The sequence below is a fragment of the Jaculus jaculus genome, chromosome 19 (genome assembly GCF_020740685.1).
Source record: "Jaculus jaculus isolate mJacJac1 chromosome 19, mJacJac1.mat.Y.cur, whole genome shotgun sequence".
Lineage (NCBI taxonomy): Eukaryota > Metazoa > Chordata > Mammalia > Rodentia > Dipodidae > Jaculus > Jaculus jaculus.
The window spans coordinates 62,332,009-62,356,898 of NC_059120.1; the positions used below are offsets into that span (position 1 = coordinate 62,332,009).

Sequence of the window (24,890 nt, forward strand, 5' to 3'; positions counted from 1 at the left end):
TTGTTTGATTGTGGTAAGGTTTCACTCTAGGCCCAGGCTGACCTGGAATTTACTATGTAGTCTCAAACTGGCCTCAAACTTGCAGTAATTCTCCTACCTCTGCTTTCCTGAGTGCTGGGATTAAAGGAGTATACCACTGCACCTAGCTAATAAACACTTTTTTTTTTTAACTTTTGTTTTTTATTTTTTGTTTTTGCTTTTTTTTTTTTTTTTTTTTTGAGGTAGGGTCCCACTCTAGCCCAGACTGACCTGGAATTGGCTACATTGTCTCAGGATGGACTTGAACTCACAGTGATCCTCTGTCTCTCAAGTGCTAGGATTAAAAACATGTGACACCACACCTAGCTTAAACATTTTTTAATATATCTATTTATTTGAAAAAGAGAGAGATAATGGGCATACCAAGGCCTCTGGCCCCTGCAAACAAATTCCAGACGCATGTGCTATCGGTATATCTGGCTTATATGGGGACTGGGGAATCAAACCTGGGTCCTTAGACTTTACAGGCAAGCATATTAACTGCTAAGTCATCTCTCCAACCCATAAACATAATTTCTAATCAAAGAAACTTCAACTTCAATTTTACCTGTTTCTGATTATTTTGTTTGTTTGTTTTGAGGCAGGGTCTCACTCTTGCCCAGGCTAACCTGGATACTCACTCTTTAGCTGATCCTCCTAAGTCTCCCAAGTATTGGGATTAAAGGAATGAGCCTCCCTGCCTGGCTTGTTTCATTTTAAGAATTTCTATATTTCTATTTATATTCTCCCTTCCTGTGATATTTTACAATCTATATGATAGTGCTAGAGAAATAACAATTAAAGACACTTGCTAGCAAAGCCTCCTAGCCCAGGTTCAATTCCCAAGCCACCCACATAAAGTGGATACAAAAATGACACAAGTGCCTGGTGTTCATTTGCAGCAGCAAGAGGCTCTGGCACACTGGTATTTACACACATACATACGCACCCACATGTGCAAATTTAAAATAATAATAATAAGGTATATTTGTCAGAAATTCACACTCACAAGAGTGTTAACTTTCCCTAACAACAAAGCAAATTTCATCAAGCACTACTTAGTCATTTGTATAACTGAAGTCTAACTTACCGAGTACCATCTGCTTTCCAGCTTACTTTATATGGCTTCTGCTCTAAGAGTTTAATATTCTGTTTATCCATGGAAACAGGCTGTGCTCCAGGGAATCCAGACCTTAAAGAAGAACATTTTATGACTATCATGGCTAGCAACCATATAAAACAATCCATGTCTTAAATCAATACCAAACAAGTCACACAATGATCACAATGTTCTTCCTATCATGACATTAATTTCAACTGGAATAGTATCAGTGTATACAAAAATGCTAATAAAATCATCACTATTTTGACATTTTAGAATATAGTCTTAGGGCTGCAGATATGGCTTAGTGATTAAGGTGTTTGGCTGCAAAACAGAAGGGCCAAGATTCAAGTCCCGAGTACCCACATAAGCCAGATGTACAAGATAGCACACTGTTTCTGGGGTTTATTTGCAGTGGCTAGAGACCCTAGAGCACCCATTCATATTCCCTCTCTCTCTCTCTCTATCTCTCTCTCTCTCTGCCTCTCTCTCCCCCCCCCTTCCTCTTGCACTCTCTCAAATAAACAAGCAAATAAAATATTTTAAAAAAAGAATACAGATTTGGGGTTCTAAAGTACCCCTAATATACAGTACTGGGATAATTTTAAATATTACCATGCATGATATAAATACTAAAAAGCAAGTTTATTTATAAGTCTTTTACTTCTAAAGCTACAAGTTTAGCTTAATCACCATATACTATTCTGGTATTCCATATTCCTCGGTCTTTACATGACTAAAGAGCTGCAAGATTTCTGCTGCAAGATGCCCAATGTGACAAAACAGGAGAAATATCAACAAAAATTTAAATGGGGCTAGACATCGTAGCACATGCCTTTAATCCCAGCACTTGGGTGGCAGAGGTAGGAGGATCACCCTGAGTTTGAGGCCACCCTGAAACTACACAGTGAATTCCAGTTCAGCCTGGACTAGAGCAAAACCCTACATCAAAAACAACAACAACAACAACAAAAAGAATTAAAATGTGATGGGCATGGTGGCACACACCTTTAATCCCAGCACTCAGGAGGCAGAGAGGTAGGAGGATCGCCATGAGTTCAAAGCCACCCTGAGACTACTTCCAGGTCAACCTGGACTACAGTGAAACCCTACCTCAAAAAACAAAAACAAAAGAATTAAAATGCAAAAGATATCTGGGCATGGTGATGCACGCCTTTAAACCCAGCACTTGGTAGGCAGAGGTAGGAGGATTGCCACCCTGAGACTACATAGTGAATTCCAGGTCAGCCTGGGCTACAGTGAGACTGTAGCCTGAAAAAAAAAAAGGCAAAATAATAATAATAATAATAATAAATAAAATGTACTGGCAAGGACTTGACATTAAGGTCAATAGCATTTCATCACTTAGTTAAAATTATTTCTGATTTATCAGATCTACATATAAAAGTTCTTTTGAGAAGGTAACAGTAGCAAATATAGTCAAAATAATTATATATGTACAAAATTGTCAAAAGTGAGCTGGAGAGATGGCTTAGCAGTTAAGCGCTTGCCTGTGAAGCCCAAGGACCCCAGTTTGAGGCTCAATTCTCCAGGACCCACATTATCCAGATGCACAAGGAGGTGCACACATCTGGAGTTCGTTTATAGTGGCTAGAGGCCCTGGCACGCCTATTCTTTCTTTCTCACTCTCTCACTCTCTCTCTCTCTCTCTCTCTCTCTCTCTGCCTCTTTCTCTGTCTGTCGCTCTCAAATAATTTTTTTTTAAAAATTGTCAAAAGTGAATAAATAGGTTGTCAAAGTCCTTTATATCAGAAACTCTTAATAATAATCCTGTTTCTTCCTGTTCAAGCTACATTGAAGTTATCTGCAACAGATCAAGACTTGAAAGCAACAGGTAAAAATAATAAACCTTTTCCTAAATTATCTCTTACAAAATGTCTACGTATTTTCAATACATACTAGGAGAGCAGAACGTATTTAAAGGTGACATTCCCAGACTTCTGAAAGTTGTAAAATGAACCACTTAAGTTTTACCTCTTCTCCACAAATAAACTGATAAGATCAGAGCAAATATTAGCAGCAGAAACAAAGACAAAACACTTCATATGACAGCAGTAATTTTCTGTCTTACGCAAATGCATAGGTCATCTAATCTTGATTCAACTCTAGGACTGATTATCTTGAAAAAAAATCTTGCCAATGTTTTAAGCACTGTATATACTAACTTTAAGAAACAAAAAGGCTATGTCAATGTCTATATTAATTTTAAGTGTCATGTAGTAAGAATAAGCTTTTATTTTTAATTTTATATATTTGAGACAATGAGAGAGAGAAAGAGAGACACAGAGAGAAAGAGAGAGACAGAATGGGTATGCCAAGTGTGTCTAACAACTGCAAACGAACTCTAGACACATGTGAAGACTAAGTTTTATTTAAAAGTAGAAACTAGGGCTGAGAAGATGGTTCAGTGATTAAAGTCACTTGCTTGCAAAGCCTGCTGGTTCATTTCCCTAGTACCCATGTACAGCCAGACGTACAAGGTGGCACATACATCTAGTTAGTTTGCAGCTGCAAGAGTCCCTGATGTACCCACATTCTTCTTATTCATATTCTCTCTCATAGACAGATAGATGATGACAGATAGATAGATAAATGATAGATGATAGGTAGATAGATGATAGATAGATAGACAGACAGACAGATGGACAGATACATAAAGCAAGCTAGAAATGATTTCTTACCCTTCCCAGCCACAGAACTGATGACACTTCTGCTGTACCTCTCCTAACTTTGGTTGAGTTGTTACTTGAGTTACACCTTTAACTGTGATACCTTCCAAGAAGATAGCACCCTTAAAAACAAGTGAAAGGAAGGAAGGAAATTAGAAGACAAATTCATTTACAAATGTTTACTTTTGCAAACCTGAGGAAATTAATGTAAGAAACAGAAATGGTCTTCTCAGCCTGACAAGGTGCCACACACCTTTAATCCTAACACTTAGGAAGCAGAGGTAGAAGGATTGCCATGAGTTCAAGGCCACAATGAGACAACATAGTGAATTCCAGGTCAGCCTGAACTAGAGCAAGACTCTACCTCAAAAAACCAGGCACTCTAGACAGTTCTCAGTAACTCCAGCAATTTATCTGCATTTACTAAAAGCCAAGCAGAGTATCCGGCATTTTGCATTCTCTCTAATCCTTGCAACTATGAAGAATTATAAACAATAGATATAGTGTCATATCTACTTCACAACTTAATAAATAAGGCATAAACTTTTTATCTACTCAAGGTATTAATGACAAAATTTGGGATATACCAATGAGGAGTTAGGTGGAATCATTAATGGAGTATGAATTTTAAAGAGCTAAACTTCCAAAATCTATACCTTTTTAAACTAGAATAAGAACATAACAATAGGCAAAGTGGCTAAACTATACCCATTAGATGTAACAACATCAAAGCTAAGTCATGAGTGTCACACCTTTAATCCAGCACTCGAGAGACAGAGGTAGGAGGATCACCGAGAGTTTGAGGCCACCCTAAGACTACATAGTGAATTCCAGGTCAGCCTGAGCCAGAGTGAGACCCTACCTCAAATAACCAAAAAATAATAATAATAATAAACCTAAGTCATGATTGAATATTTAATTTAAATTCTTTTGGAGGAGGTGAGACAGAGTGTCTTTCATTTTATATAGCCCAACCTGGCCTCAAATTTGGGGTAAATTTTTTGCCTCAGCCTACTGAGAGCTGGTGTTACAGATGTAAACCACCACACCTACATCTTAATCTTAAAAAAAAAAACAGTAACTAGAGGGGAGATTCAAGACAATTTTCCACTGCTACAGTCCAGGCTGGCCTCAAATTCAAGCTCATCATCCTACCTCAGCCTCCCTAGTGCTAGGAATATCCTTGTGAACCACCACATCCAGATTTAAATCCTTTAACTCAAAACTAAAGCTCTTATTTCAAACCAAGCATTTTTGAAATACCCACAGAGAAGTAAAGCACGTGATGAATTTCTATACAAAATAAAGAATGCTCTTGTAAATTCTAAAAACTAAACACTTGTTCTATATTTATGCTTAATCCTGCTACTTTTATTTTTTTTGTCATTCATCCACTGAGTACATAAAAAGTTTACACCTTATTTATTCAACTGCTCGTTGTAAATCTTTTCTAGAATGCATCAGCTTCTTCACTGTGTTAGCTTCTCTACTGTCCTGGTGTACATGTTAGACCATAAGAAGAAAAGTCTAGCAAAAACAGAAAGAATAATATATTTTATATACAAGTATGAACCTTAGAATCATAGTGATGGGTTTAATTTCATGGCAACAGTTTCCTCTGATAAAATATAATTACTCTTATTAAGTTATAAGCAGCAATATCAAGCATGGAACTACTCTCTATTTTATTTACTTTATTTACTTGGTTTTTTTTATTTTTATTTATTTCTTTGCAATTAGAGAAACATAAAAAGACAGAGATACTACAGGGCCTCTTGCCACTGCAAACAAAATCCATAAGCATGTTCCATTTTGTGCTTATGGCTTTACATGGGTTCTGGGGATAAACCTGGACCAGCAGGTTTTGCAAGCAAGCATCTTTAACCACTAAGACAGATCCCAGGCTTGTCTGTCTTCTTGAGAAAAGGTCTTATGTAACCTGGCCTATAGCTCAATTTGTATTTGAAGACAGCCTGATGCTTCTGCTTCTACCTCCCAAGTGCTGAGATTACAGGCATGCACCCATATGCCCAATTTATGTGGTGCTAGAAGTCAAACCCAAGGCTTCTACTAGATATTTAGACTAGACATGAAGATTTGGTATTAAGAATTCATTAAATTATCCATGTTAAACAATGGTTATAATAATTCTGGGCCACAGCTGAAGGGATGACTTAGTGGTTAAGGCACTTGCCTGCAAAGCCAAAGGACCCAGGTTCAATTCCCCAGGACCCACAGTAAGCCAGATGCACAAAGTGGCACATGCATCTGGAGTTCATTTACAATGGCTGAAGGCCCTGATGCCCCATTCATTCATTCATTTTCTCTCTCTCCCTCCCTCCCTCCCCACTCTGCCTCTTTCTCTCAAATAAATGAATAAAATAAAAAATAAAAAGGTTTAAAAAAAAGTTCTGCCGGATACCAGCACAAAGGGGAAGGAGACCAACGCAGAGAAAAATCAACTTCTACCAAATCAGAGAGCCAGAGCCTCAGATGCCCCCAACACCTCAGCACTGAAGCAGACCAAAAATGAACCCAACATGGCTCAGGGAATTTTATGGAAGAGGGGGTGGAAAGAATGTCAGAGTCACATGTTGGGACATGATTTGCAGAGACATTTAGCATACCAATAACTGGGGACTAACTCCACAATGCACGACCATTTACATCAACAAGGAGAGTCTAATGGGAGGGGGTAGATCATAGATGAGCCTAAACAATGGTACCAAACTGCCTGTATTTGATGAAAAGAAAACTAATAAATCAAATTTTAAAAAAAAGGTTTTGATTAAGTTTTACATATGGTTTTGATGAAAAAAAAAGAGTTCTGGACCAGGTGTGGTGGCTCACACCTTTAATCACAGTACTCCAGAAGCAAAGGCCAGCCTGAGACTACATAGTAAAGTCTAGGTCAGCCTGAGCTACAGCAAGACCCTACCTCCACAAACCAAAAAGATAAATAGAAGCTCTCTTGTAAGTAATTTATTAGTATTTGGAGCTATTTGCAGTTGAGCTACTTCTCTAAAATATAACCCATTTGAGACATAGGAAATTGAGAACTTTTCTTTTAAAAACTACATTCATCTATCTGCCTCTTTCCCTTTCCACAAAATAAAATAAAATATATTAAAAAGAGAGAGAGAGAGAGAGAGAGAGAGATTACTTAGTTGTTGTTAAGGCACTTGCCTGCGAAGCCTAGAACCCATCCAGGTTCGACTCCAGAGTACCCACATAAGCCAGATGTACAACGGGGCACATGTACCTGGAGTTCCTGGCACATCTATTCTCTCTAACTTCCTGTTTCTATCTGCCCCTTTTTCTCAAATAAAAAAAAAAAATTATGAGTGTGTGTGTGTATTTTTTTTTAATCCAGGGCTTGAGAGATGGCTTATCGAGTAAGGCGTGCTTGCCTAAGAAGCCTAAAGACACAGGTTTGACACCCCAGAACCCAGGTAAGTCAGATGCACAAGATGGCACATGCATTTGGAGTTTGTTTACAGTGGCTACGGCCCTGGTGCACCCATTCTCTTCGTCTCTATCTCATAAATAAAAATAAAATATAAAAACTTTTACTCTATTAATGATGGCTCAGCAGTTAAGTCACTTGCCTGCAAAGCTTAACAAGCTAGGTTTCATTCCCCAGTAAACCTGAAAAGCCAGATGCACAAAGTGAAGCATGCATCTGGAGTTCATTTGCAGCAGCTAGAGGCACTGGTGCACCCATTCTGTCTTCTCTCTGCTTGCAAATAAATAAATAGAATTCTGGCCAGGCATGGTGGCACACACCTTTCATCACAGAACTTGGGAGGCAGAGGTAGTAGAATCACCTTGAGTTTCAGGTCACTGTGAGACTACATAGTGAATTTCAAGTCAGTCTGGGCTAGAGTGAGACCTTACCATGAAAAAAAAAATGAATAAAAAATAACTCATTCCATATTTCAAGATAGCATTGCTATAAACCTTACTGTAACATATCTGTGGTGGTTTGATCCAGGTGCCCCCATAAATTTAGGTGTTCTGAATGCTAGATTCCCAACTGATGGAGATTTGGGAATTAATGTCTCCTGGGGCAGGTTTATGGGTATTATAGCCAGTTTCCCCTTGCCAGTGTTTGGCATACTCTCCTGTTGCACGTTAGGTTAGCCAAGGGGTGAAGTCCACCCTCTGCTCATGTCATCGGTTTCCCTGCCATCATGGAGCTTCCCCCTCAAGCCTGTAAACCAAAATAAACCTTTTTCCCACAAGCTGTTCTTGGTTGGGGGATTTCAGCCAACAATGCAAACCTGACTGCAACAATATCCATCACTGGATTTGGGTAAAAGACTTGATGATCTTCCCACTGAAATAAGTATATGTTGATGAAAGCAATGAACAATGTCAGATGACAGATATTACTACCTTAATTTTACAATATACAGCACTGACAGGAGCTAATTTTATGTCGTGAGATATCTTTTCAGCAAAGTAAGAAACAGCATATTCAATCTCTTTATTAAAATCCAAGCCAGGAGTGGTGGTGCTTGCCTTTGATCCCAGCACTTGGGAGGCATAGGTAAGAGGATTGCTGGGAGCTCAAGGCCAGCCTTAAACTACATACTGAATTCCAGGTCAGCCTGAGCTACAGCAAGACCCTACCTTAAAAAAAAAAATTACAAACATATACTCATATATTTATATTTCTCGGGAGATCAGTAGAAAGCCTTGATTGCTTTCTGGGACCCATTTAAGGCCAGATGCAAAGTGGTGCATGTATCTGAGATCCCAAAGCACCTACAACAGTGAGAGGCGGGGCCAAAAGAGTGAAACTCACAGGCCAGTTAGGCTAAAGATCATTTAATGGCTGGCAGTTTGTTTGTTTTTTTGCTTGTTTGTTCTAGCCCAGGATGACCTGGAATGCACTATGTAATCTCAGGCTGGACTCAAACTCATAGCAAGCCTCCTACCTCAGCCTCCTGAGCACTGGGATTAAAAATGTGTGCCAACACACCCAGCTGGCAGTTTGTTTTGCAGTAGCAAAAGATCCTGATTCAAAGGTAGAGCACAGATACAATGCCTCAAAAGCCAAAAGTAGCCAATAATCCATTTTACTAAATCACTAAGTATATACAAGAGAGTAAAGAATATTATAGTATTTTAAACATTACCAGTTTTAACCGTTCTTTTCTCCTTTTGCCAAAGGACGTACTTGACCCTGGTTCTGATTCCTTCTTTCCATCCTCATCCTCATCTTCTTCTTCATCATCCTCAAAACACCAATCTGGCAATAGAGGTGGTGGTGGTGCTTCTTCTATATCACCGTAACGACGAAAAAGTTCCTTCAAATAATCTCCCTTATAAATTCCTGGTGGTCTGGCTTGGGCAAAAGTAGCAACTGCTGCTTCAATACTATGGAAAGCAAACAACATCCTTTCTTCATTTTGTCCACTTATGCACTTACCAACTCTTAATTCATACTCAAGGTATCACATAAAATATAATAGGTTTATAAGATGGACAAACTATGATCTTCACATGAACTTTAAGGTATGAAATCAATAACAAATTGGTCTTAAATCAGTTTTAATATATGGTATTCACATCTAAAAGTACACTGCTATGACTGCATATTAGAGATCTAGGATGCTCACTGTAGCAGTGCATACACTAAAGTTAGAGATCTGGGTAGGGCTAATGAAATTCAAAATAACATATTGAAGGTTAAGGTCCCCAAGAGAAACAGACGCCAAGAAAATGTGAATATCAAAGTAAACAAAAATGAAAGCATACTGGTGATTTAGAAACTTCCAACAGGGCTGGAGAGATGGCTTAGCTGTTAAGCGCTTGCCTATGAAGCCTAAGGACCCCAGTTTGAGGCTAAATTCCCCAAGACCCATGTTAGCCAGATGCACAAGGGGGTGCAAAAGTCTGGAGTTCATTTGCAGTGGCTGGAGGCCCTGGCACGCCCATCCCCTCCCCATCGCTCAAAAAAATAAATAAAAACAAACAACAACAACAAAAATGCCTGACAGAGGAGTGCTTAGTACTGAAACATCTCCATCACACCTTCCAAGGTTCAGGGTCCATTGTGGAAGAGGTGGCAGAAAGAACATAAGAGCCAAAGGAAGGGTAGGACTCCTTACAACGTGCTCCTGCAGACACAAAATGGCCTGGATATCCAGGACCTCACAGTGCCTGACACTACCTACACAAGACCATCATAATAGGAGAAAAAGATGATGACATCAAAATAAGACTGATTGATGGGCTGGAGAGGTGGCTTAGCGGTTAAACGCTTGCCTGTGAAGCCTAAGGACCCCGGTTCGAGGCTCAGTTCCCCAGGTCCCACAAGCCAGATGCACAAGGGGGCACACGCGTCTGGAGTTCGTTTGCAGAGGCTGGAAGCCCTGGAGCGCCCATTCTCTCTCTCTCCCTCTATCTGTCCTTCTCTCTGTGTCTGTCACTCTCAAATAAATAAATAAAATTTAAAAAATAAATAAATAAATAAGACTGATTGAGAGGGGGAGGGGATATGACAGAGAATGGAGTTTCAAAAGGGAATTATCATGGGTTATTGTGTACAATTATTGAAGTTGTTAATAAAAATAAATAAATTTATAAAAAAAGAAACTTCCAACAGACATAGGCACTAAAGGGAAACACCCTGAAAGAAAACTAGCATAGAAACCTAATGTACTATGTAGAGAAGGGATCTCCAACCTTTTAACACTGCTACATGACATGGTTAACTACCCTGGAATACACAAAGCCCACAGAATGCAAGTTGGACACATCTGATATAAAGCATTCTGAATGGACAGAGCTGGAAAATACACAGAGTAGAAAACCACAAAGTGCACAATCAGATGTGAACATTGGTCTATAGCCATACCACCTGTAACAGGCCCAACACTCATGTGATCTTGGAAAGGGCACCTGGCTTACAAAGCCTGTGACCTACATTCTATCCTTCTATATTCAAATAAAGCCAGACACAAAATGTAGTACCAACATCTGGTGTTTTCTGAGAGGCAAGAGAGCCAAAAGTGCCCATAAATACCACATAGCCACATACACATGCAAATAAATAAAATACTAAAAAAATATACACATACTTCACAAATAACAGGTGTTCAATGAAGGTATGCTGACAGGTTTAAAGAGAATAACCTTATTGCAAAATAATTCTGTCAATAGTTTTTCCTAGTACTTAACAACTAGAAGACACAATTTAAAAGGAAAAGAATGGGCTGGAGATGGCTTAGCAGTTAAGGCATTTGCCTGTAAAGCCTAAGGACTCAGGTTCAATTGCCTAGGACCCATAAAAGCCAGATGTACTAGGTTGTGCACGTGCATCTGGAGTTCATTTGTAGTAGCTAGAGGCCCTGGCACACCCATCTCTCTCTCTTTGTCCTCCTCTCCCTTTCTCTCTCAAGTAAATAAAAATAAAAAATCTTTTTTTAATATTTTTATTATTTATTTGCAAGCCAAGAGACAGGAGAGAGAGTATGGTCACACCAGGGCCTCCAGCCTCTATAAACGAACTCTAGATTCACAGATGTGTATCTGGCTTTACATGGGTACTGGGGAGCTGAACTCTGGTTGTTAGACTTTACGGGCAAACTACTGCTGAGCCATCTCTTCAGCCCCCAAAATAAAAATATTTAAAAGGAAAAGAACAGTAATTTCCAAAGCTGAATTTAAACACAAAATGTTAGAAAACTCTATCTGATAATTCTGTCTTATGAGAGAAAAAAATGGAAAAGTGCATATATAATTATGGATTCATAAGCACTCCAGCAAAGTGTTATTTAGTATAAAAATTACAGGCAACAAAATTATAATGATTTAACCACATCCAAAATGAAAACAATTCCAAATTACCTTTATCATAGTTCAGAAATATTGGCAATGTATAATACTATAACTAAAATATCAATTAAAATTTCTAACAAGCCAGTCATGGTGGCACACACCTTTAATCCCAGCACTTGGGAGGCAGAGGTAGGAGGATCACCACAAGTGTGAGGCCACTCTGAGACTACATAGTGAATTCCAGTTCAGCCTGAGCTACAGTGAGACCCTACCTCAAAAAACCAAAAAAAAAGAAAAATTCTTGCAAATGCTAAATATAACTTCTTCTATTATAATAAGACTATATACCTCCAATCCATTTTCTCCACCAAAAAGGCACATATGAGGAAACCAGTGCGATTAAAACCATGGGTACAATGAACACCTAAAAAATAAAGAAGCTTTAGGTTAAATTTAACAAATCACTTCAGAAGCCACATTATCTTTTTTAATAACTTTTTTATGAATTAATTTTTTAATTAAAATTAATTTTTAAAAGATTTTTATACCAACATGTTGTAAAACTAAAACATGTTTATACATGTAACAATTCAAAATACAGGCTGGAAAAATATATATATGTAGAAAAAAGCTAGCCGTGGTTGTGTACATCTTTAATCCTAGCACTCATGAGACAGAGGTAGAAGGATCCCTGTGAGTTCGGAGCCAGCTTAGGTCTAATCAGTGAGTTCCAGGTAAGCCTGGGCTACAGCGAGACACTATTTCAAAAACAAACAAAAAAGGCTGGGCGTGGTGGTACACACCTTTAATTCCAGCACTTGGGAGGCAGAGGTAGGAAAATCACCACGAGTTCAAGGCCACCCTGAGGCTACATAGTGAATTCCAGGTCAGCCTGAGCTAGAGTGAGACCCTACCTCGAAAAACCTAAAAAAAAATATATATATATAGATAGATAGATAGATAGATAGAGAGAGAGAGAGAGAGAGAGAGAGAGATAAATATATATAGATATATATAGATGTGTATGTATGTATGTATGTATGTATGTATGTGTATATATATATATGTATATATATACACATACACATACTGAAGAGGTGGCTCAGCACTTAAGGAGTTTGCCTGTATACAAAATCTAACTACCCAGGTTCAATTTCTCAGTACCCATGTAAAGCCAGATGTACAAAATGATGTGTGTCTGGAGTTTGTTTACAATGGCTAGAGGCCTTGATGTGCCCAGTCTCTCTCTCTCCTCACAAATATATATACATATTGTTTTTTCAAGGTAGAGTCCCATTCTACGCAGGCTGACCTATAATTCATTATGTGGTCTCAGGCTGGTCTCAAATTCACAGCAATCTTCCTACCTCAGCCTACCAAGTGGGATTAAAGGCATGCGTCACCATGCCTGGCTTTAATTTTTTTTTTAATTAATTGATTTACAAGCAGAGAGCAAGAGAGTAAGAATGGGTATGCCAGGGCTCTAGCCACTGCAAACAAGCTCCAGATGCATGTGCCACTTTGTGCATCTGGCTTTACAAGTGTTCTGGGTAATCAAACCCAGGTCATTAAGCTTTGCAGGCTTAACCACTGAGTCATCTCTCCATTCCCTAAAATATTAAAAAAAAAAAAAAACACAACACACCTCTTTCAATTTAATAACATCTCAATTTGAGTTGCTTAGAAGCTGACTTAATAGTATTAAGTAGAAATTTAAGTGTAATATTTAATTGCCTCAAAATTTTTAGTGTGTATATGCATACACATGTGTATATATATGAATGTGTGTGCATATGGACATGACTGCATTTGTGTGTAAGACAACCTCGGGTGTCATTTCTCAGAAATGCCATCCATGTTGTTTGAGACAGGTTCTCTCACTGGTATGGAAATTGCTATTTAGGCCAGAATGGTTACAAACCACAGGGATCCTCATTTCTCCTCATGCCCAACAATACAAGTGGGCATGCCCAGCACTTCTATGTAACTTCCAGTAATCCAACTCAGTTCCTCATACTTCTAAGGCAAGCATTTTATCTACTAAGCTCGCTCTCTCGTCCATTTTCTTTGATTTAAATTTGCTACTGTATATAATATTTAACACAAAAAGTGTCAAGAATTTTAAATAAGGAGGCATTGTCAAAAAAAACAACTCAAAAGGGCACACACATATACAAAACGCCTCTAATCCACAAACATTGGGTCCTGTTATTTCAACTCTCCTTATTTACAATCAATGATACAAATATAAAAGACAGTTAAATTAGACTAATATCCATAATATATAGCAGAGAAAGAAACTAATGCAGGCCTGGTCTGGTTGCTCAGTGGTTAAAGGTGCTTGCTTGCAAAGCCTTCTCGTGGAGTGTTAAATCTCCCTGCCACCCATGTAAAACTAGACAGGTGTTTGCTTGCAGCAGCATGAGACCCTAAATGCTCATACCACATACACATGCACACATGCAAGTGATTTTTATTTTTCTTTTCTTTTTAGTTTTTTGGGGTAGGGTTTCATTCTAGTGTCCAGGCTGACCTGGAATTCACTATGGAGTCTCAGGGTGGCCTTGAACTCACGGCGATCCTCCTACCTCTACTTCACAAGTGCTGGGATTAAAGGCGTAAGCCACCATGCCCAGCTTTTTTTTTTTTAAACTGTGAGCCAGGTGTAGTGAAACATGCCTTTAATCCCAGTACTCTGAGGCAGAAAGATCACCCTAAATTCAAGGCCAGCTTGGGCAACAAAGTGAATTACAGGTCAGCCTGTGCTAAAGTGAAACCCTGCCTTCTATATTAAAAAAAAAAAAAAAAAAAAAAACCTTCTCCCTGTTGAAAATAATAATTTTTTTTTTTTTAATGTCCAGGCCAGGCGTGGTGGTGCACGCCTTTAAGCCCAGCACTCGGGAGGCAGATATAGGAGGACTGCTGTGAGTTTGAGGCCACCCTGAGACTCCATAGTGAATTCCAGGTCAGCCTGGGCTAGAGTGAGACCCTGTCTTGAAAAAGGAAAAAAAAATGGCCAGGCATGGTGTCACACACTTTTAATGCCAGCATTTAGGAGACAGAGGTAGGAGTATCACAATGTGATCAAGGCTACCCTAACTCTGCATAGTAAACTCCAAGTCAGCCTGGGCTACTACAAGACCATACCTGGGGGAGGGGGACCAAAAAAAAGGTTTAGGGGCTGGAGAGATGGCTTAATTGTTAAGGTGCTTGCTTACAGACCTGATGGCCCAATTCAAACCCCCAGTACCCATGGAAAGCCAGAAGCACAAAGTGGATCATTTGTAGTGTGGCAAGAGGCCCTGGTGTGCCCAATTTGCTCTTTCACCCCCCTCTCCTCTTTCTCCTTGCTTGCAATAGTAAGAAATGTTAAAAAAATAAAAAAATAAAAAAGCTAATGTAGGACTGGAGAGATGGCTCTGAGGCTAAGGTTCTGGCAGGGAAAGCCTAACAACTCATACCCATGTAAAGCCAGGTACACGAAATGGCACATGCATCTGGAGTTCGTTTTTAGTGGCTAGAGGCCCTGGCATGCCCATTCTCTGTCTCTGTCTCTCTATGCTTGCACATAAATAAATCTAAAGTATTTTTAGAAAAGAATGAAAGTTAAAACAAAAATATTTGTTATAAAGCTCCAAAAAGAGTTCAGCCTGGAGCCATAGACTTAAAGATAATCAATGTGGAGTCAACTATAGAAGGGGTTAAGGTAAAATCATTGAGAATGAAGATGTAAAGAGAAGAAAATTAAACATGGAATCTAAAGAACAACAAGCATTCAAGAATAGATGGGAATAACCCACTCAAGCAGGAATATGTGAGTTCAATCCCCAGATCCCACATAAAAATCTGGATGCTGTGCTCACTGTAGCAACACATACACTAAAATTGGAATGATACAGAGAAGATCAGCATGGCCCCTACACAAGAATTGACATACAAATTCATGAAGCATTCCATATTTTAAAAAAAAGTCTGAGCCAGACATGGTGGCATACACCTTTTATCCCAACACTCAGGAGGCAGAGGTAGGAGGATCGCTGAGAGTTTGAGGCCAGCCTGAGACTACATAGTGAATTCCAGGTCAGCCTGGACTAGAGTGAGACCCTACTCCAAAAAACAAACACAAAAAAAGTCTGGGGCTAGAGATGACTTATCAGTTAAAGCATTTGCCTACAAAGCCAAAGGATCCTGGTTCGACTCTCCGGGACCCACATAAACCAGATGCACAAGGAGGCACATGCCTCTGGAGCTCGTTTGCAGTGGCTGGAGGCACATGCCCCTGGAGCTCGTTTGCAGTGGCTGGAAGCACTGGCGCATCCATTCTTTCCCTCCCCCCTTCTCTCTCTCTCTCTCTCTCTCTCTCTCTCTCTCTCTCTCTCTCTCTCTCCCCCTCTCCCTCTCCCTCTCCCTCTCCCTCTCCCTCCCTCCCTCCCTCCCTCTCTCTCCCTCCTTCCCTCTTTCTCTTTCAAATAAAAATAAATAAATAAAAAGAAATGAAAGACATGGTGCTGGAGAGATGGTTCCATGATAAAGGCACTTGCCTATAAAACCTAACAACCTAAATTTGATTCTCCAGTACCCATGCGAAAGTCATATGCACAAAGTGGCACATGCATCTGGAATTCATCTGCAGTGGCTAGAGGCCCTCGTGCACCTATTCTCTGTTTCTGTCTCTCTCTGCTTGCAAATTAAAAAAAAACAAAAACAAAAACAAAACTGTAAAGCTTCTGTAATCCCAGCACACTGCTGGAAAGATAGAAGGCAGAGAAAGGAGAATTTCCCTGAAGCTTAGAAACTGTTGCAGCAAGTGCAACAGTAAGCAACAGCCAGACTGACTTAGAGCCCTTCCTCAAAAGATGTAGAAGGCAACATGTGATAGTTTGAATGATAGCCCCAAAGCTCATAGGTTCATAAATTCATAGGTTCTGAATACTAGGTCCCCAGGCAGAGAGCCTTTCTGGAAGAGGTGTGTTGGAGGCAGGCTTTAGTGTTACAGCCAGCACATCCTTGCCAGAGATCAGCTCACTCTCCTGCTGCTGTTTTTCCACCTGCTATGGCAAGGAAATGTGATGCCCAGCCTCTACTCATGCCATGCTATTTCCCTGTCGTTGAGACTGTAAGCCAAATAAAGGCTTTCATCAGCTACATCTAGTCAGGTATTTTACCCCAGCAATGCAAAGGTCATTGCAACATAAGGACAGATTAGACGTTGCTCTCTGACCTCCACAAGTGCACCATTGAAGACGATGCAAGTACCCACATTCATATATACAACATATACACACATCACACACATACATATACACACACACAAAAAAAAACTTTTTTAAAATGGGGAATGAACTACATACAATGAGCTTATTAGAACAAAAAAATAGGATTAGACACACTAAGAAGAAAGTTTCAAAATATAGGTGCAAAACTATTAAAAATGCCCTATAATGACTAGACATAAACATTAATTACTCTTTGATTAATAATGCTGAGGGAGCCGGGTGTGGTGGCACATGCCTTTAATCCCAGTGCTCAGGAGGCAGACATAGGAGAATCACCTTGAGTTCGAGGCCACCCTGAGACTACATAGTGAATTCCAGTCAGCCTGAACTAGAGTGAGACCCTACCTTGGGGGAAAAAAAAAAAAAACAGAATGCTGAGGGAGGGGCTAATGAGGTGGCTCAGCAATTAAAGATACTTGCTTGCAAAGCCTGCCAACCCAGTTTTAATTCCCCAGGGCCCATGAAAAGACAGATGCACAACATGTGCATGTACCAGTGCAGCAGCAAGAGGCTCTGGAGTGTCCATACACTCTGTCACACACAAATAAATAAAAAATATTTAAAAGAATGATGAGGAGTACTCCAATGAAATGAACAGTAGTTCAAGGCTGATTCTTTTTAAAAAGTCAGGTGAGCCAGGCATGGTGGTATATTCCTTTATCCCAGCACTGGGGAGGCTGAGGTAAGAGGATTGCTGCGAGTCTGAGGGAAGCTTGGGACTACACAGTGAACTCCAGGTCAGTCTGAGTTAGAGAGAGAGACCCTACCTCAAAAAAACCCAAAAAAAAAAAAAAATCAGACAAGGGTAAGAGACCAGGCTCAGGGTTGTTAAAAGCCTGCCAGCCTGCATTCAAGTCCCCAGTACCCAATAAAGTCAGATGTGGAAAGTGGCGCATACATCTGGAGTTTATTTGCAGCACCCAGAGGCCATGGTATGCCCATGTTCACTCTCTGTTTGTCTAACAAATAAATGAAGCTTTTTTTTTTTTAATTAAGCTGAGGGCTGGAGAGATGGCTTAGCAGTTAACGTGCTTGCCTGAGAAGCCTATGGAGTCAGATTCCCCAGTACCCACGTAAGACAGATGCACAAGGTGGCTCATGTGTGTGGAGTTCCTTTGCAGTGGCCAGAAGCCCTGATGCACCCATTCTCTCTCTCTTTATAATAAATAAATACATAAAAATATTTTTTAAAAAAATATCAGCTGAGGGCTGGAGAGATGGCTTAGCGGTTAAGCGCTTGCCTGTGAAGCCTAAGGACCCCGGTTCAAGGCTCGGTTCCCCAGGTCCCACGTTAGCCAGATGCACAAGGGGGCGCACGCGTCTGGAGTTCGTTTGCAGAGGCTGGAAGCCCTGGCGCGCCCATTCTCTCTCTCCCTCTATCTGTCTTTCTCTCTGTGTCTGTCGCTCTCAAATAAATAAATAAATAAAATTTAAAATATATATATATATATATATCAGCTGAAGCTAGGTGTAGTTCAGAGGTAAAAGCAACTTCCTAAACTTCAAGAGACTAATATTGATGAAGTATGAGGATCACTGTGAGTTTGAGGCCAGCCTGAGACTACACAGTAAAATCCAGATCAGCCTGGGCTACAGCAAGAAACTACCTCTAAAACTAAAACTAAAAAAAATAACAAACACAAAAGAAAATTGATCATGAGGAAGGGGGGAGGGACAAGACCTCATACAGCCCAGGTTGCCCTCAAACTCACTATGTAATTGAGCATCGTCTTGAACTCTGATGTTCTTGCCTCCATCTGCCAAGTGCCAGGATTATAGACCTATGTCACCATCCCCTGCCCAAATAATAATTATTGTTCATGTATCATGTGTCAACTATTTTAAATGAAAATATTTTTAATTTTTTATTCCATAAAATATTATCTTCTTTCATTCCACTTTTAAATTTTTTTTATTTTTATTTTTTGGTTTTTTGAGGTAGGGTCTCACTCTAGCCCACACTAACCTGGAATTCACTATGTGGTCTCAGGGTAGCCTCAAACTCACAGCCATCGTCCTACCTCTGCCTCCCAAGTACTGGAATTAAAGGCATGTGGCACCATGCCCAGCTATTCCACTTTCTTGAGTACATGCTATATTAGGGACCTAACTGGGGAATGGGGACAGGGGAAGCTATTCTCAAAGATTTAAGTGTTAAGTGGCCAGAGATGGCTGTCAGTAAGCACAATGACAATCTGTGGCCATCAGAAGTCAACAGGATTTCACTGGGTAAAATACACTTGATCCAGGAAGAAACAAAGAACCAAGAGCTATCATGTGTGACTGCAGTTCATTTCCAGGAGTTAAATAAGGAAATAGGTCTGACATGTGTTACTATACAGCTCATGTATAGACAACTACTAAGCATATATGTGCCAAATATTTTTACTTAATCCAAAGAAATTTTTTAACAAAAGGATTATTTGCTTCTAGTATAAATACATGTACACAAATGTGTTACCTGTATGTGTAAACAGAAATACAATTAGAAGCATTAGTTAAGCCATACATCTGCAATAGTCTACCACTGACCAAAAGAAATCACCAGATTCTATTTTTCTTGATATTTTTATTTATTTGAGAGAGAGAGAGAATGGATATATCAAGGCCTCTTCCAACTGTATATGAACTCCAAAACATGTTCCACCATTGACCACAATGCACCTCCCCAGGCTCCAGCAAGCCCCCCTTTTTTGGGGGTGTTTTTTTTTTTTGAGGTAGGGTGTTACTCTAGACCAGGCTGACCTAGAATTCACTATGTAGTCTCACAGTGGCCTTGACTCACAGCACTCTTCCTACCTCTACCTCCCGAGTACTGGGATTTAAAGGCATGCACCACCACGCCCAGCTCCCCCACCCCTTTGTTTAAGCAGTCAGTTATTTAATACAGGATTACTCCTCAATAGCAATGGCTGTACCAGTCATTACTGTTGACCTGAAGGAGTTCTGTCACCACCTGCAGGACATTGCAATTGTGTTCTTCAGCAGCCTTAGGTTCAGCTGCCTGTCACAAAATCCCATTCCACAGAGATGAACCATCAGAGCTGCTGCCTGGTCTTCAGAATTCAATAGCCCTTTTTAAAAGAAAGGAAAGAAAAAAGGAAAGAAGGAAAGAAGGAAGGGAGGAAGGAGGAAGGGAGGGAAGGAAGGAAAGGAAAGAAAGAAAAGAAAGAAAAGAAGAGAAAAAGAAAGAGAGAAAGAAAGAAAGAGAGATAGAGAGAAAGAAAGAAAGAAAGAAAGAAAGAAAGAAAGAAAGAAAGATAGATAGATATAGATTCATTTATCTATTATTTGAAAGGAGAGACAAAGGAGAAAGAATGGGAATGAGTATGCCAGGGACTCTAGCCCCTGCCAACAAACTCCAGATGCATACATCACTTTGTGCATCTGGCTTTATGTGGGTACTAGGGAACCGAACCAGGGTTAGGCTTTGCAGGCAAGTGCCTTAAACACTGAGCAACTTCTTCAGCCCCAGATCTTTTTTTTTTTTTCTGGTTTATTTTTATTTATTTATTTATTTGAGAGTGACAGAGAGAGAGAGAGAGATAGAAAGAGAGAGAATGGGCACGCCAGGGCCTCCAGCCACTGCAAACGAACTCTAGACACGTGCGCCCCCTTGTGCATCTGGCTGATGTGGGTCTTGGGGAATCGAGCCTCGAACCGGGGTCCTTAGGCTTCACAGGCAAGCGCTGAACCGCTAAGCCATCTCTCCAGCCCCCCAGATCTTTTTTGAAAAAAAAAAAAAGTTTCTCCAGTCTACCAGACTTACACTCAAAATAGTTTATTTCTGCACTTGCAAACAAAAGCACTTTAACCTCACAATCTCTCCTTTGTAAGTTGAAAAAAAAAGTAAACCTTTTGTTTACCTTTTTCACTTGCCTGGGAAGCCTAAAGACCCAGGTTCGAATCCCTAGTACCCACTTAAGACAAATGCACAAGGTGGCACATGCATTTGGAGTTTGGTTACAGTGGCTACAGGTCCTGCAAGCCCAGTATCTCTCTATCTGCCTCTTTCTCTCTCTCTCTCTTCTCTCAAATAAATAAATAAAATATTGTAGTATATCTGGTTTGAGGGACTGGAAGATGGCTCAGCAGTTAAGACACTTGCCTGCAAAGCCTAAGTACTAGGGTTTGATTCCCCACTTCCCATATTAAAAAGTGGCACATGCATCTAGAGTTCACTTGCAGTGGCTGGAGACTCTGGCACACCCATTATCTCTGCCTGCTTCTCTTCTCTCTATTTCTCTCTGCACATAAATAATTTTTTTGTTGTTGTTGTTGTTTTTTGTTTTTCAATGTAGAGTCTCACTCTAGCCCAGGCTGACCTGGAATTCACTATGGAGTCTCAGGGTGGCCTTGAACTCACGGCAATCTGCCTACCTCTGCCTCCCGAGTGCTGGGATTAAAGGCGTGTGCAACCACACCCAGCTATAAATAATTTTTTTAAATCAAGCTTGAAAAACTTTAACAGGTCATTGGTGGACCAGGCCCGGGAGCTCACAACTATAATACCAGCACTTGGGAGGCTGAGGTTCAAAGATCACTGTGAGTCTGATGCCAGCTGTGCTACAGTGAGCTTCAGGTTAAGCTGGGCTCCATTGCCTTAAAATAAATAATAAATAAATAAATGTGTGTGTGTTTGTGTGTGTGTACACACATACATATATACATACACATAGGAGGGAGACAGGCAGCGGGGAAGGAGGGAGAGAGAAAAAGAGGAAGAGAAGGAGGAAGCAAGATAGTTGGGTAGGTATTACTTAGAGAACTGGAGAGAGGGCTCAGTGGATAAAATGCTTGCCATGCAAGCAAGAGGATGTGGTGGTGCAGAGACAGTGAATCCCTGAGGGTCTGTGACTAGTCTAGCCCAATCTGTGACCCTAAGTCTTACATTCAGGGAAAGCCTGCCTCAGAAAATAAAGTGGAAAGCAACTGAGGAAGACCATGATAACTTCCTCTGACCTCCATTCACATGTACATACATGTGTCCACACACATACAAACACACACCCACACATGTGCATGCATACCACACATACAACACACACTTAAAAAAGATATTGTTGAGCCAGATATAGTAGTAGTATAGCTTGTAAGCCCAGGAGAGGCCCAGGGAGGTGGCTCAGTGGCTAGAGGTGCTTATTTGCAAAGCCTGCCAGTCTGGGGTTTAATTCCCCAACACTCATGTAAAGCTAGACCGAAAGTAGTGCATGTGTCTGGCATTCATTTGAAACAGCAGGAGGCTCTGGTGAATGTGTGCATGTGCATACACATAGGGAAATAATTTTAAATAAACTATAAATAAATCCAGAAGGATGTCCTGGGCTATAGAGCAAGATCCATCTCAAAACACTAAAAAAGATGTTAAGTGAGGAAATCTAAAAACTGGACTAGGTTTTAGATAACATTAATTTGTAAATATTCTGTTTGATACATTAATTGTATGATAATTACATAATAACCAAAAATACTTAACAATTAAAGATGCATACTGAAATAGTCTTAGTGAAATATATTACCTATCATTTCCTTTAAAATACTAAAAAAACTGCTGGGCGTGGTGGCACACACCTTTAATTCCAGCAGAGGTAGAAGTATCACCATGAGTTCAAGGCCACCTTGAGACTACATAGTGAGTTCCAGGTCACACTGGGCTAAAGCAAAATCCTACTTCAAAAAAACAAGAAAAAAAAACAACTAAAAAGTAAAATGAGGAAAAAGATGAAAATATCAAAAAAAATAATAAGTACCAAAAATGGATAATGAATACATAGGGTTTCATTTTACTAAAATACTTTGCATGTTTGAGAACCTCCATAATAAGAAAATAATAGGGGTTACTACCCCACAAGAAAGCTGATGTGGTGGTAATTTAGAAGCACCTGATCCAAGTATTTCAGGTAAGATACTGTTAACAGTTTTTTTCCTAAAACTTAGGAAAGGTTTCAGATTGGGGCTGGGAGCTGATTCAGTAGCAGAGGGTCTGTATAGCCTGTCCAAGGCCCTAGGTTCAACTTCTATCAGAAAACAAACTAACTAACCAACCAACCAACCAAAGAAGTTGTTTTAAGCTTCTATGTGTTTGAAGAACTTTACATTATCACTAAGCCAACAGCATTAATCCAATCACCAATTAATTATCAATTTAGAACTAAATAAATTGCTATATAATTTATGTATTAAAAACTATACCAGCTAGCTTAAAGATGATTTTTTCAATCTAAGAAAGCTTTGAAATTCAATGTGAATCTAAATTTTGCCACATCCAAAATGTTTACTACTACTACTAAATGTGCTTCCAAAATATGGTGTGCAAGGCAAATCTCAGGAACAAAAAAGCAACTAAATATATAAACCAGTCCTTTAAAACTCTCAGATCCTTCCCCCTTTTGTTTAAATTTAAGACAGGGTCTCATTAGCCTAGGCTGGTCTCAAACTCACTATGTAGTAGTTGAGAATGACTTTTGAACTCCTAATCCTATTGTCTCCACCTCCCAAGTGCTGATTATAGACATGAGATATGCCAGCTTGTCCTATTCTAATAAACAATACTCAGTAATGATTTTAAGAGGGAAAGAACCTGGGTATGGTGGTGCACACCTTTAATCCCACAACTCGGGAGGCAGAGGTAGGAGGATCGCTATGAGTTCAAGGTTATCCTCAGACTACATAGTGAATTCCAGGTCAGCCTGGGCCACAGTGAGACCCTACCTCACAAAATAAAATTTAAAATTAATAATAAACAAAAGGGAAAGAAAAAAAAGTAGGCCTTCTAGTCATAGTACTCAGGACCTTGAGGAACTACGTTCAAGGCCAGTCTGGACTACATGGTGAGATCCTATCTCAAAAACAATATGAAAATAAGGGCTGAGGAGATGTCTTAGCAGTTAAAGGCACTTGCTTACAAAGCCTGCCAGTGTTAGGTTTGATTTCCCAACAACTACATAAAGCCAGAAGCACCAAATGGCCTAAGCATCTGTCATTTGTTTAAAGAGGCAACAGACCACAGATATAGATACATAAATAAAATATAAAGAGGCCTGGAGAGAGTGAGAAGAAACCTAACCTAAATTTTCTCCTGTTTCTCTTTCTTTGGACTTTGCTTTTTTCTTTCCCTTTACGCTGGCCTGTAATTCCCTGTACCAGGATGTGGTCTACATCCACAATGAGCTGTTGATCAGAGAGACCTATTAGATCTCCCAAAACAAACAAGACAGACTTCTATCAGAGCACTTGATTACCCACCAGAGGTTAATGGTAAGACCCCACCTGCTGAAGACACCAACTGCTGTCAGCACGGACCATGGAGAGACCTGACTGGAATCCAGGAGAGCCAGTCCTAAGATAATTCGCCCATCTAGTACTGGATGGCACTACATGAGCTACCAGGAGAATGTGGCTAACATCTGTCCAAGCAACTCAAAGTCTAAGCGAATCAGAAGCAAACAACGTGACGTGATGCTTGCACAAGTGCAAGAATGGCACACAGCCATGGTGGGAAACCAACTGCACTTGGACTGGCTAACAGATCTGCTCAGTGGAAGGGAAACCATATCTGGAGCTGGGAAACAAGTCAGAATCATATCCAGATAAGGATTCTGCTTCCTATTGTCAAGCTCCCACTAACCTTACACTATAAAAGTATCTAAACTAAATTAATAGCGGTAATCCCATTTAACTGACGCTGATTTCACTCTCCATTGGAGAATCTGCTTCTCTTTTTCAGATGGGAACTGTACTTGAGGAGATAAAACAACCCACTGCACCCTACCCCCGCCCCTGCTGAAACTACAGAGGAATTGGGGAAATGAACAAGAATGCTGTACTCTCTTTTAAGCTGCTATCAGCACAATGGTGATGAAGAAAGATAATAAGGACACTCAACACCTCCCAAACCAGACATTCTAGATGCTCCTAAGTGCCAATCACTGATGTAGACTTAAAATGCTCCCAGCATAGCTCAGGGAATCTTACGGAAGAGGGGATAGAAAGATTGTTAGAGCCACAAATTGG

General features: G+C 40.0%; 1 protein-coding gene and 1 non-coding gene across 2 annotated transcripts in view; one reads left to right on the forward strand and one right to left on the reverse strand.

Annotated features, from left to right (window-relative positions):
• Rngtt (RNA guanylyltransferase and 5'-phosphatase) overlaps positions 1–24,890 on the reverse strand; it is a 186,883-nt gene that overhangs the window by 145,442 nt on the left and 16,551 nt on the right. The window contains exons 5-8 of the mRNA XM_004667307.3: positions 11,950–12,025; positions 8,955–9,195; positions 3,823–3,932; positions 1,109–1,210 (exon numbers count right to left, since the gene is read on the reverse strand). Of these exons, the coding sequence (XP_004667364.1) occupies positions 1,109–1,210; positions 3,823–3,932; positions 8,955–9,195; positions 11,950–12,025 (529 nt within the window). The remainder of the gene's footprint in view (positions 1–1,108; positions 1,211–3,822; positions 3,933–8,954; positions 9,196–11,949; positions 12,026–24,890) is intronic.
• LOC123456106 lies at positions 15,457–15,564 on the forward strand. Its single transcript, XR_006634327.1, has one exon. It is a non-coding gene; the product is annotated as a U6 spliceosomal RNA (small nuclear RNA).